This window comes from Ochotona curzoniae, unplaced genomic scaffold, assembly GCF_017591425.1.
Source record: "Ochotona curzoniae isolate NIBS_2020 unplaced genomic scaffold, NIBS_Ocur_1.0 scaffold_3171, whole genome shotgun sequence".
NCBI lineage: Eukaryota > Metazoa > Chordata > Mammalia > Lagomorpha > Ochotonidae > Ochotona > Ochotona curzoniae.
The window spans coordinates 3,248,729-3,266,007 of NW_024467104.1; the positions used below are offsets into that span (position 1 = coordinate 3,248,729).

Below are 17,279 nucleotides of genomic sequence, written 5' to 3' on the forward strand. Positions count from 1 at the left end.
CATTACTAGTTGTTATACTATATTAGCCACAAAAATAATATCAAGAAAAATATCTTGGGATGGGTATTGGAATGCAGCACATTAACCTACATCCCATATGAATGCAGGTTTGTGTCCCAACTGACCCACCTGAATCCAGTTCCTTGTTAATGTGCTGGGAAAGGGAGCAGATGTGGGTCCCAGGTACCTATGTAGAAGACTCAGATTGTTAGGCCACTGCCTCTCAAGTCACACAGCCAGTGAGTGAAATCTAGTTTCCAATTCAAGCGTGTGGCTCCCAAAGCTAAGCTTTTCATTCTTGTCTTATATTGGCTCACAGTGGGCCCATAATTAGGATAATGCTGGACATGTTGGTGGCAACCCAATTATACTATCCAGAGAAAATACTAAAGAAATTCACTTCACGCCTGGCACGTTGGCTCAGCTACTAAATCCTCATCTTGTACATGCCAGGATCCTATAAGAGCAGCAGTTTGTGTTCTGATTGTTTCACTTCCCATCCAGCTCCCTGCTTATGGCCTGGGAAAGCAGTAAAGGATGACCCAAAGCCTTGGACCCTACACCTGTACAGGAGACCCAGAAGAAGTTCCTGTTCTTGGATTCGGGTCGGCTCAGTTCTAACTATTATGGTCACTTGAGGAATGAACAAGCAGATGGAAGATCTTTCTCTCTGTCTCTCCTCTTTGTAAACCTGTCTTTCCAATAAAAATAAATAAATCTTTAAAAAAAAAAAAGGATTCACTTCATAACTCCTCTTCCCCTTTGCTGTGCTCCCACTGCCCATTTACCAATTGGAGGTAAAAAAGCAGAGGCCACACTTATATAAAGATATTCACATTGTTCACATTGTAATGAGGTGACTGCTTCACATTTACATAACACTTGGAAATGCATAATACATTCACCTAAGCATGAAGTCATTTAATGGAGTTACATAAGTAACATAAGGATGTGAGTATGGTGGCAATAACAGGTGATGTAGGATAAAGCTTAAATAGAATTGGTTTAAATAGATTATTTTTTCTGTTCTTATTTTATTGCAGGGAAGCAGTAAGCAGAAGAGTTAGAGAATGCTAAGACATCCCTACCAAGGTTTCAAATATCAATCGTCACTCCTACCTACCTTCACTGAGGGCTACAAGGTGCATCATTAGAAATGCATATCAGTGAAATGTAGTTCCTGATGCTTGAAGATTTGTTCTTGTGAAGATGAAAAACACATACAAACTATTATAATGACAAATGAGATCTTTGAAGTTTAAGCAAACTAATAGATCTCTTCTTGTACTCTAAAAAAGTTTAGACCCTACCAAGAGAACAGCAGGGAGCAGCTAGATCAAAGTCAGAAGCTTAGTTACTGATAGTGCACAGTGGTCCAGCAGGTTGAGTCTCCTGCACAGCTAGCATCCCATATGAGCACCTGCTCAAGCCCAATCTGCTCTGCTCATGATCCTGTTCCCTACTAATACACCTAGGAAGGAAGGAGATGATGGCAGAAAATACTTGGACCCCTACCTTGTGGGAGATCTGGATGGAATTCCTGGCCCCTGGCTTCAACCTGACTCAGCCAATTGTTACGACCAAAAGATATCTCTTATCTTTCTATCTCTCCCTGCCTCCCACCATGCTTCCCTACCTCCTTGTCCTGCTCTATCACTCTGCCTTTCAAATGAATAAATCCTTTTAGGGAAAAAAAGACCTTTTATAAGAACGAAGGAAGGAATGGAAGAAGGAAGGAGGGAAGGAAAGAGGGAAGGAAGGAGGGAAGGAAAGAGGGAAGGAAAGAGGGAAGGAAGGAGGGAAGGAAGGAAGGAGGGAAGGAAGGAAGGAAGGAAGGAAGGAAGGAAGGAAGGAAGGAAGGAAGGAAGGAAGGAAGGAAGAAGACGATTAAAAATCCAGGGATCTAGCTATTCTAATTTTTCTCCCAAATTCACCAGCCATCTAAATCATTTCTACCTTCCTAGAAAGCACTGAGTAAGAGGGGACCATAAAAGCAGGTGTGTCCCTAATATCAGTAAGGATAGCACACATACAAAAAACCAATAACACTTGCTGACAAGGATGTGAGGAAAAGGGAACCCTACTCCACTGCTGATAGGGCTGCAAGTTGGTACAGCCTCTATGGAAATCAGTATGGAGAACACTCAAACAGCTGAAAATCAGCATACCATATGATCCAGCAATAGCACTCCTAGGAATATATCCAAAACATCTGTTTCACAGGAAATCAACATGCACCCCTATGTTCATAGCAGCACAATCAATAATTGCAAAAACTTGGAAGCAACAGAAATGCCGATCAACAGAAGACTAGGTAAGAAAGCTATGGTTCATTTACTCCATGGAATACTACTCAGCTATTAAAAAAAAATGAAATACCGTCTTTTTGTGGCCAAATGGGCCCAACTGGAATCTATTATGCTAAGGGAAATGAGCCAATCCCAAAAGGTTAAATACCACATGTTTGCCTTAATTTAAGATGAAATGATGTCAATCTGGAAAATAGTACCTGTATATTGTAATATTATTTCAACCTCAAACAGCCTGTATCTAATGCAATAAGATAATGCGATGTAATCTATGAATCAACAATCAATGTGAGTCAGACTGCTTATGATTTACATCAAAGAATTACAAAACTGAATATACTTTTAATACTATGTTATTCCATAATGGGGTGGGAGAGCAGAGAAATCTTCCATCTCCCTAAAAAGTGTGAGGAAGACGTGAAATACAACCTACCAGGATCATAATTGGTAACTCATAGAAAACAGACTCGAATCTGCATTAGACAATAGTAAAACTACAAACGGCATATGGGCAGAATCAGGAGCGATCCTGACAACCTCTTAACAGGAGGTCAAGCACATGGAGTGGGGTGGGGGGGACCCAGAGTAGAGCAGGCGGACAGGAGGAAGCTTGTATCCCAACCCTGAAGACTCCCAGATCTTCACCAAGGACTATCAGTACGAGCACCAAGGACTACATCCCAACTGCCAAGGAGACCACTGGGAATTGGAGTGCCTTCAGAGGCTGAGCACTCTGAGGTCACCCACCCCCATCTGGATCTACCACATGGGATGGAAGAATTCCAAATCTTGGCTTGCAGGATCCAAGGTCATCGGAACAACAACCAGGAGCCCTGAGCGGTCCTCAGAAACAGAACAGTAAACTTCCTTCAGAACTAGGGAGGTGAGCTTTCTCTGGTCCTTGCCTGGTTCCAACTTTGGGTCCCCACCCTCTCTCACAATGACCATCAGGATCACTCCAGAAACCCCTCAAAACTAACAAACAAAAAATCTAGAACAGATAGACAGAGAACAACAAAGAAAGCTTAGAATCAGACAGGAAATGGTCAGCATGGATGCAATTATACCTCACTGGGTGGGACATAAAGATTAGTTACTCCTCACTAGGGTATCGAAGATTTCTCTGCACACCCCTCCTAAAACTGTTCACCTAAACTGTTGACATATGTCTTGTTAGAGTTAAAGAGTTAGACTACCTGGAAAAACAGCCAGATTCAGCAAAATCATGCTTCAACGCTATAAACTGCTAAATACTAAAATTAAAATAGACACGAGACAGCTGAATAGTAATCAGTAGCCATTTTAAGGTGTATAGAACCCGGTTGTATATAAACTAATAATTGAAATGTCAATGAAGAAGTCACAGGATGTGGTTCAGAATTCAGATTCTTTTTTTTTCTTTTAACATATTAGTTACTCAATACCATGTCAATTAATTCCATAACTTTGTAAATTGTTACTGATATTATGTCGAGGCTTTTAGTTGATCGGGATGATACTCTGCCAGCTCTACCTTCAGACCAGAGATGGTCTTCCCAAGAAACTGTTGAACTTATCTGGATAATAAGATGCTGGACTTTACGCATGGTAAATGCTTGCAATGAAAGAATTTGAACTGAACTTGAACTGTGGTAATGCAACAAGGTGGAGGAATCCACCATGGGGGGAAGGTACAGGGAGAGGTGAGGGAAATCCCAGTGCCTATAAAACTGTGTCACATAATGCAATGTAATCAATAAAAAAAAAAGCAAGTGTGTCAATTCCATTTCAGCCACTTTCCTGGGAAACACAAGAAGAGAACTGGGTTCTCACGTGTTTACTGAGATATTTGGGGTTCCTCGATTCTCATCCACTAAGAGACTCTTAGCTGAACTCCCTTCCATAATCAGAGACTTCCGTACTAGGAGGTGCAGACTAGTAGAACACTTCCTGCAAGTATCTCCAAGCCGGAGAGGAACGGGAAAAAGTCTCCAAGCATCAGTTGAGGCTTCTGCATAAGGATGGTCGTATCCAACACCTGGGACTTCAAATACTATTACCAGCCCAATTAAGACAATGAATTTCTTTATGAATATTTTAGAAAAATGAAAATAAGATCTAAATGTTAGGGTTTTGTTATCAAACACCACTTTCTCTAATCAAAGTAATCCAAGTACCCTCAACTCATCAAGATCATAATTCATGTGATGTAACCCATGCCTGGCTTCCCCAGCTGACAGTAAACTCCAGGAGGGTGGGGATCATATTTTTCCATTCATCCAATCTTGTCTCATGAAATTGACTCTTGAATTTCGTTGATAAAACTACCATAATGGGTACAAATGATACAAGGACTTCATGTCAATTGCATAGCGACAGTCTAGGAAGTGGCCTTTGAGTATTCCTCTGACATTCCTGCAGAAAGAGAGAGAGAAAGATATATATATATATATATATATATATACACACACACACATTCCTTAGTAACTTTTTAATAAATCCCATTGCATCTGCAACAGGCAAATTCTTCATTGAAAATTACATTTCCTACAACTATCAGACACAATTCCCTGTGCTGGTTGTTATATTAGACTTTCGACACAGTCTATGGAAACAGCGCAGGTCGTGCATGTGTTCGGATGAAGAAAGGCAGAACACTGACAATGGCAGGCTCAGCTTGCTAACACAAAGGTAGGTGAAGACAAATTGAGCTCATGACACCAAGAATTGTGCTATTTCAACACTGTTCGGTCTTCAGTCCGAAAACAAGCTATTCATATCAGTTGTTGAGGAATATGTCGTTTGAACAACAACAACAAAAAAAAAAAACACTGTAGACCAATTAAGATTCTTTAACATCTGACTTAAAATATTGGGATTCTCAAGACACATTCAAATTAGAATTTGATTTTTAAAACCAGATCTCACTGCATAAACATTAACTGAACACCTACAATGTGTAGGAAATCAGCTGGCATGGTTACTTTCTTAAAAGGAATTAAACTTTACCTGAAAGCAAAGAGAGACACAAATATATAAATTCTATTAACATGTGATGAAGTTTATATCTTACATTTGTGTGATGCTTTGATGTTCACAGTATGGTTTCACAATGTGTTGATTCAGTAAATTGATCTAGACATCAACACAAGGCTAAGGGTGGAGAAGAGAAAAAAACTTGTTGGGAAATTATTGTATTAGTGTCTCTGATATCCATTTGTTCATTTATTCAAAAGGAATCATTAAGGAAATGATTTATATCAGGTGACAACTGGAGATACACTGCTGACAAATGGAAGTCTTGGCTTCAGAGAGCTTAACATTTGTAGGCAAAGGCAGAACTAGATCATAAAAAGCAAATCCCATTATAAAAAAAAAAAGCCATATGCTTTCCACTTAATAGGAGATTCTGGGGTTTCTAGAAGAAGATCCTGAGATTCCTAAAAAGTTCTGACCTTTGAGGTTGCTCTCTGGAACAAGCTGTGCTTTAGCTAAATAATACAACCCAGTGGTTAGAAGACAGAAAGACCAGTGTCCTGATCTGACACCGAATTTGATAGTCTAGAACCTTTAAGGTGATTGACAAGAAGAGTAGGTGGAATAACAATAATTCAGAGATTAACTCAGCAACCCGTAGCTACAATCTGTTATTGGAGACGCAAGTTGGTTTGTCCTTCTCTCCACTAAAAAGTCACAGCCAATACCAAAGGAAAATTGGGATTAACTTACCCATGAACCTCATTTTAGTTTTTTTAATTAAAATGACTTTCTTTGAGAACTTTACAGAAACTAAAAGGAAAAATACAATAAATGTAATGGCAGAGTTCAAGTTAATAATTAAAATCTTTTATTTCAAATTTTAAGTAGGTATACAAGCCCAACATTAAAATATTTTACATAATGCACTTGCACCCCAAAAGTGATGAAAATATTTCTTAAATTTTATTCTAATAATCAACCATATTAAACTTTGATATTTATGTTGTCAGAATGATAAAATCTTCTCCAGTATTCCATTTCAATAAGAAATTAAAAGGCATGGCAACCTGTTTTAGCTCGTAAAAAGAAATCAAATATGCATGTGCAATTAGAATCAACTTGTTTTTTTAATTACCTTAATCATCAGGTAAAAATTTAAAAACTAACATGTCATTTGACGTTGTAAGTCTGTTTCTGGAAATTTATCTTAAAGAAATCACAGATGTATATGGAGATTCATTCAATATGTTGAATGCAGCATTATTTGAAAGTACTAATTAGGGCCAACTAGGCAGAAGATAAACCACTGGCAAATGGTCACAGTCTGTTCATCTCTCCCTAGTCAGAGTAAAGATAACAGAGTATAAAGGTTCTTCTTGTCTATTTGGCGCACTCACAAAAGGAAAGGCTTTCCAGAACACAAAGGCAAGGATTTGGCACATTTGTTCTGAGTAAACATGTTGACCTGGATTGTAATGTTGACATAGCCTTATTACAACAGTCATGCATGCTAAATAATGCTACCATCTCACAACATCTATATGCCTTATCTCTACCTGTCTTTTCCCAAGGTGGACCCAGAGAAGTCACCCCATCATGGACCAAACCAACTACACCAATGTGAGGGAGTTTGTATTCCTGGAACTCACTCACTTCCGGGAGCTTGAGTTCTTCTTGTTTGTGATCTTTCTTCTTGTGTATATAACAACCATTTTGGGAAATGCACTCATTGTCATCACAATCACCTTTGAGTCTCGCCTCCACACACCCATGTACTTTCTGTTACGAAACAAATCAGTCCTGGATATTGTTTTTTCCTCTATCACTGTCCCCAAGTTCCTGGTGGATCTTCTATCAGAGAGAAAGACCATCTCCTACAATGGCTGTTTGGCACAGATCTTTTTCTTCCACTTTGCTGGAGGAGCAGATATTTTTTTCCTCTCTGTGATGGCCTATGACAGGTACCTTGCAATAGCTAAACCCCTGCACTACGTGACAATTATGAGGAGAGAGGTGTGGGTGGCCTTAGTGGTGGTTTCTTGGGTGGGTGGTGGTTTGCATTCAATTGTCCAGGTAATTTTAATGCTTCCACTCCCCTTCTGTGGCCCCAACATCCTGGAGGCCTTCTATTGTGATGTACCCCAGGTGGTAAAACTGGCCTGCACTGACACCTTTGCTTTGGAGCTCCTGCTGATCTCCAACAATGGACTGGTGACACTGGTATGGTTTCTCCTCCTCCTGGGTTCATACGCTGCCATTCTGGTGATGCTGAGATCTCACTCCGGGGAGGGGAGAACCAAGATCCTCTCCACCTGCACATCCCACATACTGGTGGTGACACTCCACTTCGTGCCTTGTGTTTACATCTACTGCCGGCCTTTCACCACTCTGCCCATGGACACAGCCGTGTCCATCAATAACACGGTCATCACCCCAATGCTGAATCCCCTCATCTACAGCCTGAGGAACCAAGAGATGAAATCATCTATGAGGAGACTGCAGAGGAGGCTCGTGCCTTTAGACCAGAATAAGCTGGGGTGAGCAGTGAGATGACCTATAGATGCATAAGACAGATTTTGTTTTTCCCAGACTGCTCGTCCAAGAGTAAGACACAGACTCTTTCCCCTTCAGTCATTTTATTGTGTATCTTTATGGCCATTCAATTCTATTAGGCAGAATATAAGACTGAAAGGAAGAGATGAGATGAAACAACGAGCTCCTGGAAGTGTAAGATTGACATCTGGGGTGGGAATTTGGGTTAGCAGTTAAGTCCCAGTAGGGATGACCACATCTCATATTGAAATACCTAAATTCAAGTCCCAGCTTTGCTTCTAATTCCTCCTTCCTGATAATGTATTATACCCTGGAGGCAGCACTGATGGCTCAAATATATGGGTCATACCATCCACATGAAGACCTAGATTAACTTCATAGGTCCAAGGCTTAGCTGTTGAAGGAATTTGGGAAGTGAAGCAGAGGGTATGTAACACCAGTTTCTCTACCCCTTATTTTTTTTTCACATCACTCAAATTATATTTAAAAAGTCTTAATGAGCCAGCCAAATTTTCTTCTTTAAAAAGTCAAAATCAACCACCTAATGCTCTTTTAGTGCAACACTTATCTCATGTTCAACCACCTGTTACACGGAGCTACAATTGCATTCCTAGAAGGTTATCATACAGAAGTATGGCCATGACTGCCAGGGTAATAGTTGCAAAGGTTAGCACTGCCCTTAGTATTCATCATGCTATTCCATTCCTGCTATCTATGCCCAATTCCTAAAAGTGTATTTATACAGAATAGGTATATTAGTTTATTCATTTTTTCTTAAGTGACTCTGCTATCTCCAATCAATGATTAAAATGATTTGTGGATTTTATGTTTTGAGTACAGAATCTTAAATATATTTTGCTAAATACTGAAACAAAATCTTAAATATATTTCACTAATTACTTTTAAAGATTTATTTTTATTATTATTTTTTTTATTGGAAAGGCGGATATACAGAGAGGAGAGACAGAGAGGAAGATCTTCCGTACGATGATTCACTCCCCAAGTGAGCGCAACGGCCAGTGCTATGCCAGTCCGAAGCCAGGAGCCTCTTCCTGGTCTCCCACGCGGGTGCAGGGCCCCAAAGCCTTGGCCCATCCTTGACTGCTTTCCCAGGCCACAGGCAGGGAGCTGGAAGGGAAGTGGGGCTGCCGGGATAGAACCGGCGCCCATATGGGATCCCGGGCGTGCAAGGTGAGGACCTTAACCACTGTGCCACCGTGCTGGGCCCCACTAATTACTTGGCAGTTGAGGACGGCCCAAGGCTTTGGGACCCTGAACCCGCATGGGAAACCAGGAAGAGGCTCCTGGCTTCGGATCGGCATAGCATCGGCCGTTGCAATCACTTGGAGAGTGAATCATCGGACCTGAAGATCTTCCTCTCTGTCTCTCCTCTCTGTATATCCACCTTTCCAATAAAAAAATAATAAAAATAAATATTTTTAAAAATATTTTAAATTGTGTTTTCATATATCTACATAGACAAATCTAAACATGGACCAAGTACTTCCTATTCTTTGGTATATTCTCCTGAGTTACCCACTAAAATTGATTTCAAAATTTTAGTCTGGGGTCATAGCTGCACAAAATCCCACAATTAACTTACATTCTGTTAATCTGAAGTTCCTTCTTCCCTTTATTTCATCATTGCATTTTATGCCCAGGGCTTTTATGACTGGAGCAAAAGTATACTTTTGTCTAGGTGTGTGCAACTAATTACCATAATTAAAACTTTCTAAGAAATATTTTAATGCCCTCAAGACCCATGTTAGATAAGAAAATAAACTGGTTTGGGGATTATTTAGGAATAGCTGCTGGATCACTGTTGGAATCTACCTCTCTCCCAAGGAAGAATTCCAAGAGAATATGTAAGGAGCTGATGGATTTTCTTTCTCCCTAGTGTTGCTTCAAATCCCACTTTCCATCTTCAATAATCACTTAAAATAGGCTTTCTTGAAGTAAGAAAAGTTAAAGAATAACACACTGAGCATCTTGTTTTAATGCTATGATGCTTTAACAACTGGCCAAGAAGATTCTAGAACAACAGACACCTATCATCATCTGCAAAGGAGACATTGAGCCAAGACTCTTGATTGGCCGACAGTCTTCTCAATGTTTTTAAAAAGTATTGCCTCCATGGAGGCTACTTAGGCATTTTTTTCATAATTTCCTGCCCCCCAAGAAAATTTAATGCCAAAGATATACTGTATGTCTTTTTATGTATTGAGGTCCTTTGAAGCGACACTAAACATTATGACATCTAAAACGAATGTTTGGCTCCCCCAAGAACCAACTGGTGCTCCTTTGGATAGACAGACCCCATTAATGAATGCTTTTAGGTGTTTTCACATTTCAATGTTTTCTTAAATTTTAGAGACCCACTGACTAGATGGAGTTATATATCCTGTTATCTCGCAGGAATTTAAAAAGAGAGAGAGAGAGATAAGTGTGAACATTGGGATACGTGGGTATGTGTACACGTATGCATTTAAACACACATACACACACATGCAGATGCATGCGTTGATTGCAGTGGAGACTTGGGAAATGTGTAATAACTCCCATTGGAGGTATGTTACCAAGAGACTGTCCATTCTATTCCATACTCACACCCAATAAAATCCGCTTTGCTGATTCTTGCATTAAGCATGGACCTGAGAGACTATGCCCCTAGCAAGAAAACCATGGAACATGCAGAAGAGCCAAGATAATGTGACTTCTTGGTTCTGCCCTCTCCAATGTGAAGGCTGACAAGAAGACACTGAAATCTGGCACAATTCATCTTCAGAAAGATTTCACCTTCAATCATAATACTCCCCAGCTATCGTATGCACCAAGATCCAGTACCCAATCTCAGACAGCGTAAATGCATGGTCGAACACTGAAAGACTGAGGTAAGAAAAGGGTATCACGCTGTCAGAGTGTATGATATTACGGCTAATATGTGAATACAATCGGCATAAACATGTAACTGGTGACTGGCACATGAAACACTGAAAAACCATTTAAATCTTTTGCAAAAGGAAAAAAATGCATGAATGCATTTAAATGCTAAATATTATGAAATAGAAAATTTCATCATAAGAAGGAGTACAAAAATGGGCTCAAGCAGGATAAAAAGAGGAAAGTTTGTATTTCATAGAAAATGGAGCTGCATAAAAGTAGATGGGATTTTTTTCAGTCTGTGCTTTATCCTTGGTATAAAACATACTCTGCCCCCAAACACATGACTTCTCCCTGAATTCCTTTAAAATCTGCAGAGGCCTCGAAGGCCGTCCACATGCACAGTTTATTCACATGTCCCAGGAACCTCAGATAGGGTACGGGAACTCACCAACTCAGTACCCAGGCATCTGCCCCTGTTGATTAATTCACACAAATTCACTGAAGCAAAGGTGACTCAGTTGATTCAAAGAGCAGTTGTTCTTTTCAAGGTGACATTTTACATTTTGCAAATGTCTTCATTAATAACTATTTGTGACAAGGAAGATTCCATTAGGTTGAATGAAATAGCAGGTCAGAAGAACTTGGGATTTAATAGTGGTATTATACTGACTTAACAGTGATATAAGGAGTGGCAGATGTATTTTTTAAAAAGGGGAAATTATGTGCAATAAACTGTTACAGATGCAGAGGAGAAGTGAGTGAAGGGAATGTCAGAGACACAACATGGGATCTATCTGGGGTGTCACCAAAGTTTCATAGCAATGAATACTCCGGTGCTCGTTTTCACAACACATTTACTAAAACAGGAATGATAAAGAGATTATTATAGCCCCTACACAAGGAATGAACACTCCAGACCTGTGTGTATAAATACGAGTGTTTACCAAGACAGATAGATGGGATACTCCGAGGCAAGAAGGGTGTGGTAGTTTGAGGGGACAAATGGAACACAAATCCAAAGGTATGGCCCAACAATAATTTGCCTAACATTTGGAGCCACTGAAACAACCAAAGGAAACAGGCCACACGTATTCCAAGAATGTAGGAGAGTCTTTGATGCCACAGAAGGAGTTTAACTTGTAGCCTCTGGGCAATAATGAACCTTTGAAAAATTGCAAAGTAATAAGACAATTTCATTTATGATGACTTGGAATAATGTCAATTAAAGAAAAAAGAGAGACCAATTAGTGAACTATTACAATGTCCAAAGAGAGATCTCAAGTTGAGGATGCAAAGAGGAAACAAATCTAGAAGATCGAAAAAGAGAAATCCCCAAGTAAGCTCATTGAGCACAGCACACTGCTTTCTTGAAACGTGGGTAGTTGGGAACAGGTCTTTCGATGCAATGCACCACCTGTGGAGGTAGCTGTGCCTACAGAGACAGGATGAACTGGGAAAATAAGTCAGCAACCACAGTATATTTATCCATGTAATTTCCAGCACAGTGCCTCCCAGCTGCACCCTGAACTGCAGACCACGTAACTCTGCAATGGTGCCAGATGACTCACAGATGCTTAGCCCTGGAGGGATTTTTCTCAGTTAATTCTGTCATACCACCACCATTATAAGTCTTCCCAGAAATTACTGAAATGACTTATGGAAAACGTTTGGGGACTGTCAAAGACCTCCTTGACCACAAGCTTGCAGTGTGGCCTTCTACACACAGCATAAGCACAGAGGGAACTTTTCTTTAATATTCATGCATCCAAAGATATCTCACGCTTGACCCTAACAGGGAAAATACAATGAATTAAGAATTCTTTTCATGGGATATTCCCTTTCCTCCTTGACCAGGACTTCATCATCGTAATTTTTGTAAGAAAAATCTACCATCTACTGGGAGGAAGAAAGTGATCACCATTAGTTCCTTCTTGGGTTGATTGAATGTGAACATGCCAATTTATGCATTGCTGGGAAGTGTGAGACCCAAATGGAACAGGCACGGGGTGACATTTACAGGAAAAAACTGGGAAGAGATTCATCTTCACCTGTACTGCCCACATCACTGTGGTAACCTGGCCTCTTGTGACCTGTCCCCAAAAGTACAAATCCAAAGTTCAGTTGTTTTCTTCTTGAGTAGGGCCAATTCCATCTTGGTCATCCCTCTGTTTTGTTTTTATTGTTATTATTATTTTCTATGATGTGATTTTGTAGGTATAGGGATTCCTCCCTTATCTTCTTTGTATTGAACCTTATCATTTATTACCGATTATCACTATCCATGCAATGAAACACACACATTTTAAGTGACTTGCAAAAGAAGGGCAATTACCTAAAATTCCATTTTGATATAGAAATGAAGCTGAGAGGATGATGAAAGCCACAATTAAAGTGTTGAAAAAAAATCAATACAAAGTTACTTATACAAATTATTCTTAGAATTATATATTCTGAAACTGGCAGGCAAAATGAGGCTATGAGTGCTAGTAAGAGTTGCCAGAGGAAACTGCTGTACTTACCCTCTGTGACTGACTTTTTGTAGAAGTTTACTCTTAAATTTATTAATTAATTGATAATGATAATACATTCCCCTCTAGCCTCAGAGAATGTCAAGACACACATTATTATAAATGTACTGTAGATTTTAAAACTGATAGGCTGTACAAATGGATCCCTATCATGTCGTTAATGAGTTCATTCCAATGCTTTTAAGTCACAGACACAAATAGGAACATCAATAAAATGAGAGCTGGCTTGATGCAACCAGGATGAAAAACCCAGAGCTCTATCCATGGTATCTTAAGGCTCTCTTTTTCAGCAAATTCTAAAGGTGAACATTGAGCTCCTGCTGAGGAAGAGAATGAATGATCTAAACCACAGCTTGTAATAGGGAGAGAACTAAGGCAAGTAGAATCAATTGATTTCCTGGGTTATACAGCAAGGTATAAACATGTTTGTGACAATTTCTGTATAAGAGATAAACCTTCACTTGATGTCACTGTCTTGGTAATATGGATGTTCCCTTCAAAGGTGTGCGTGGAGGAAGAAACATCACCCAATGGCCCTGGGAAATTACACCAAGGTGACTGAATTTATTTTTTGTGGACTTACTCAGTCTCAAGAGCTGAGCTTACTCTTGTTTTTTGTTCTATCCATGGTTTATGTAGCAACTGTGCTATCCAATGTTGCCATCATGGTCACAGTGACGTCTGAGCCTCGCCTTCACACTCCCATGTACTTCCTGCTTCGCAATCTGTCAGTCCTGGACATCTGCTTCTCCTCTATCACTGCCCCAAAGGTGCTGGTAGATCTTCTTTCAAAGAGAAAGACCATCTCCTTCAACAGTTGCATGACACAGATGTTTTTCTTCCACCTCCTGGGTGGGGCAGACATTTTTTCTCTCTCTGTGATGGCGTTTGACCGCTACATGGCAATCTCTAAGCCCCTGCACTATGTTACTATCATGAGTAAGGGACGATGCACTGCCCTCATTGTGGCCTCCTGGGTGGGGGGCTTTGTCCACTCTATTGTACAAATAAGTCTGTTGCTCCCACTCCCCTTCTGTGGACCCAATGTTGTTGACGGATTCTATTGTGATGTCCCCCAGGTCCTCAAACTTGCCTGCACTGATACTTTTACTCTCGAACTCCTAATGATTTCTAACAATGGCTTGGTCACTACTCTGTGGTTTTTCCTTATTCTTGTGTCTTATACAGTCATCTTGATGATGCTGAGGTCACACACTGGGGAGGCCAAGAAAAAAGCCCTGTCGACTTGCACTGCCCATATCACTGTGGTGACCCTGCACTTCGTTCCCTGCATCTACGTCTATGCCAGGCCCTTCACCGCCCTTCCCACGGACAGAGTTATATCTGTCACCTTCACTATCATCATCCCAGTCCTGAACCCCCTGATTTACACCCTGAGGAACCAGGAAATGAAGTCTGCCATGAGAAGACTGAAAAAAAGACACATGCTTTCTGAAGGACGATAGCCTCATGAGTGATTGTGGGTTAAGGTGAAAGCAGATAACTGAATTCTTTTCTTCCAATATTAGCTATCAAACATTGTGACTCATCCATGCACAGACTATCAACTACTCAAGATTCACAGACACAAAGGATCATATATGTTGACTCTCAATTTCTCTGTATATCGAATATTTCTATGCTTAGAGCCTTTACATATTTTAGAACTACCAATAAACTGTAGCATTTTTCAGTAACAACATATTTGTACCTTCCATTTGTATCAATTGCTTTAATTTTTTTAAGATGTATTTATTTTTATTGGAAAGGCAGATGTACAGACAGGAGGAGGAGAGACAGAGAGGAAGATCTTCTGTCTGATGATTCACTCCCCAAGTGATTGCAACAACCAGTGCTGCACCGATCCAAAACCAAGAGCCAGGAACTTCTTTCCAGGTCTCCCACTGGGTGCAGAGTCCCAATGCTCTGGCCATCCTCCATGGCTTTCCCAGGCCACAAGCAGGGAGCTGGATGGGAAGTGGAGTTGCCAGGATTAGAACTGGTGCCCATATGGGATCCCGGAGCGTTCAAGGCAAGGACCTTAACCACTATGCTATCGTGCCAGGCCGTCAATTGCTTTAAATTTAAGGTTATATTGGGCCCAGCAGAATAGCCTAGTAGCCAGATCCTCGCCTTATATGTACCAGAATCCCATTTGGGTGCCCATTCATGTCCCAGCTCCTCCACTTCCCAGCCAGCTCCCTGCTTGTGGCATTGGAAGGCAGTTGATGAAGGCCCAAAGCCTTGGGACCCTGCACCCATATGCTAGACCTGAAGAAGCTTCTGGCTCCTGGCTTCACATTGGCTGAGCTCCAGCAGATGCAAGATCTTTCTCTCTGTATCTCCTTCTCTCTGTGTATCTGTATTTCTAATTTTAAAAAATCCTTAGAAAAACAGAGAGGTTGTATGTAATGATGCAGACAGAAAGGGCACAGCAAAGAGTTGATTCAGTCAATCAGGATCTCGAGAGCCAGAATTCATGACCCTAGAAACAGCAACAATAAAAGATGCCCCTTCACCGGCTGGGACTTGGCCACATGCTCCTATTCTGCAGACAGATAAATGAAGTCAGTACAAAACAGCATTTGCTATTATGTGAGTGGTTTTATCAGCTATGTAAAATACATGTAAACTTAGTTCTACGAAGCTCCCACCAAAGTAAAACATGTCGTATGGTTATAACAGTGGGAAATGATGTACAAATGTCCATTTGTCATTGATATCTATGAAGGACTGAGTGTGCAGTGACTCAGCTCTGGGGAGCAGTAACTGTTCTCTTGCAGACGAGACAGTGAAGCGATGCTGAAAGGAACTGCTTGAGCTCTGCTCTCTGCTTCGAGTCTCTCGACAATCTAACCTGGGTGACATATCCAAATATACAGTTATTTCACAGGTTGTATTTTTGCCACTAAAATTGACCTTGGAAACAATTTATGCACACTGCAGGATATGTTTTAACAGAAAATTTGCTGAGATGCAGGTAAGGAAAAACATTTTTCCTTTTACCAATGAATAACCTGGACAGTAATCAGTAATCAACCTACTTTTTCCAAAATAGAACATTTTATGTCTCTAATCACATATATATGTGAATAGAAGAATATACATCTATATTCACAGCTATATTAGCAATATTTTAACAACTGCCCCCCTGGAACTCCATCACTACCTCTGTAACAAGCTACCTAATTTAGATTTACTCGTGCAATAGTATTCCTTTGCTAGGCTCATATTATGCCTGGAACTGAGGGATTAAAACATAAGGCAGGGACATAATGAAAATAAAAACAGGGAAGCATAATTCCTCGGATTTCCATGGCTTTTGAGATCCCTCAAGTCTTCCAACAGATGTGAAAATGCTAACTTAGAGCAAACACATGGAGATCATTAATTTTCCAAAGGACTTAACTTCAAAAAGAGAATTTACCAGGAAGTAATATTACCCAAGAAACATAATACAGTAAAACATTCGTTTGGATATGGGGCATTAGTGGAACCATGTAATGACATTGAGCCACTAACTGGGGTTAAACTCATTTTAATTAAGATATATAATTGGGGGCCAAAGCTAATTCTCCACCTGCAAGGATCAACATTCCATATAGGCAGCAGTTTGCGTCTTAACTGCTTCACTTTCCATTCATGGCCTGGGAAAGCAGAGAAAGATGGCCCAAAGGCGTGGGACCCTGCACTCACATAAAAGAATGGAAGAAGCTCCTGGCCCCTGACTTCAGATTGGCTCTGCCCTGGCCATTCAGGCCATTTGGGGAGTGACCCACCAGAATAAAGATTCTCTCTGTCTCTTCTCTACAAATCCACTTTTTCAACAAGAAAAAATCAGTCTCTTTTTAAAAATATATATAATTGATCTCTCATAATTTTACTATGAATATCTTTCTGGAAAAATTATGCAAAAATGAACATGATTTTTTATTTTTTTTTAAAGATTTATTTTTATTATTTTTTTTTTGGAAAGGCGGATATACAGAGAGGAGAGACAGAGAGGAAGATCTTCCGTCCGATGATTCACTCCCCAAGTGAGCGCAAA

At 40.2% G+C, this 17,279-nt stretch overlaps 2 protein-coding genes across 2 annotated transcripts; both read left to right on the forward strand.

Moving 5' to 3' along the window:
• Window positions 1–6,863: 6,863 nt before the first annotated feature.
• On the forward strand, window positions 6,864–7,808 carry LOC121172201 (olfactory receptor 4D6). The gene has a single exon (XM_041004048.1). It carries the CDS (start codon window positions 6,864–6,866, stop codon window positions 7,806–7,808), a length of 945 nt encoding a protein of 314 aa, XP_040859982.1.
• A 5,953-nt stretch (window positions 7,809–13,761) lies between these two features.
• Window positions 13,762–14,697, forward strand: LOC121172322 (olfactory receptor 4D11-like). The gene has a single exon (XM_041004176.1). The coding sequence runs from the start codon at window positions 13,762–13,764 to the stop codon at window positions 14,695–14,697; it is 936 nt and encodes a 311-aa protein (XP_040860110.1).
• Window positions 14,698–17,279: the final 2,582 nt, after the last annotated feature.

Excerpts from the sequence above, each read along its gene's own strand:
- LOC121172322 (XM_041004176.1), top strand. The coding sequence starts at position 13,762 with ATGGCCCTGGGAAATTACACCAAGGTGACTGAATTTATTTTTTGTGGA.
- LOC121172201 (XM_041004048.1), top strand. The coding sequence starts at position 6,864 with ATGGACCAAACCAACTACACCAATGTGAGGGAGTTTGTATTCCTGGAA.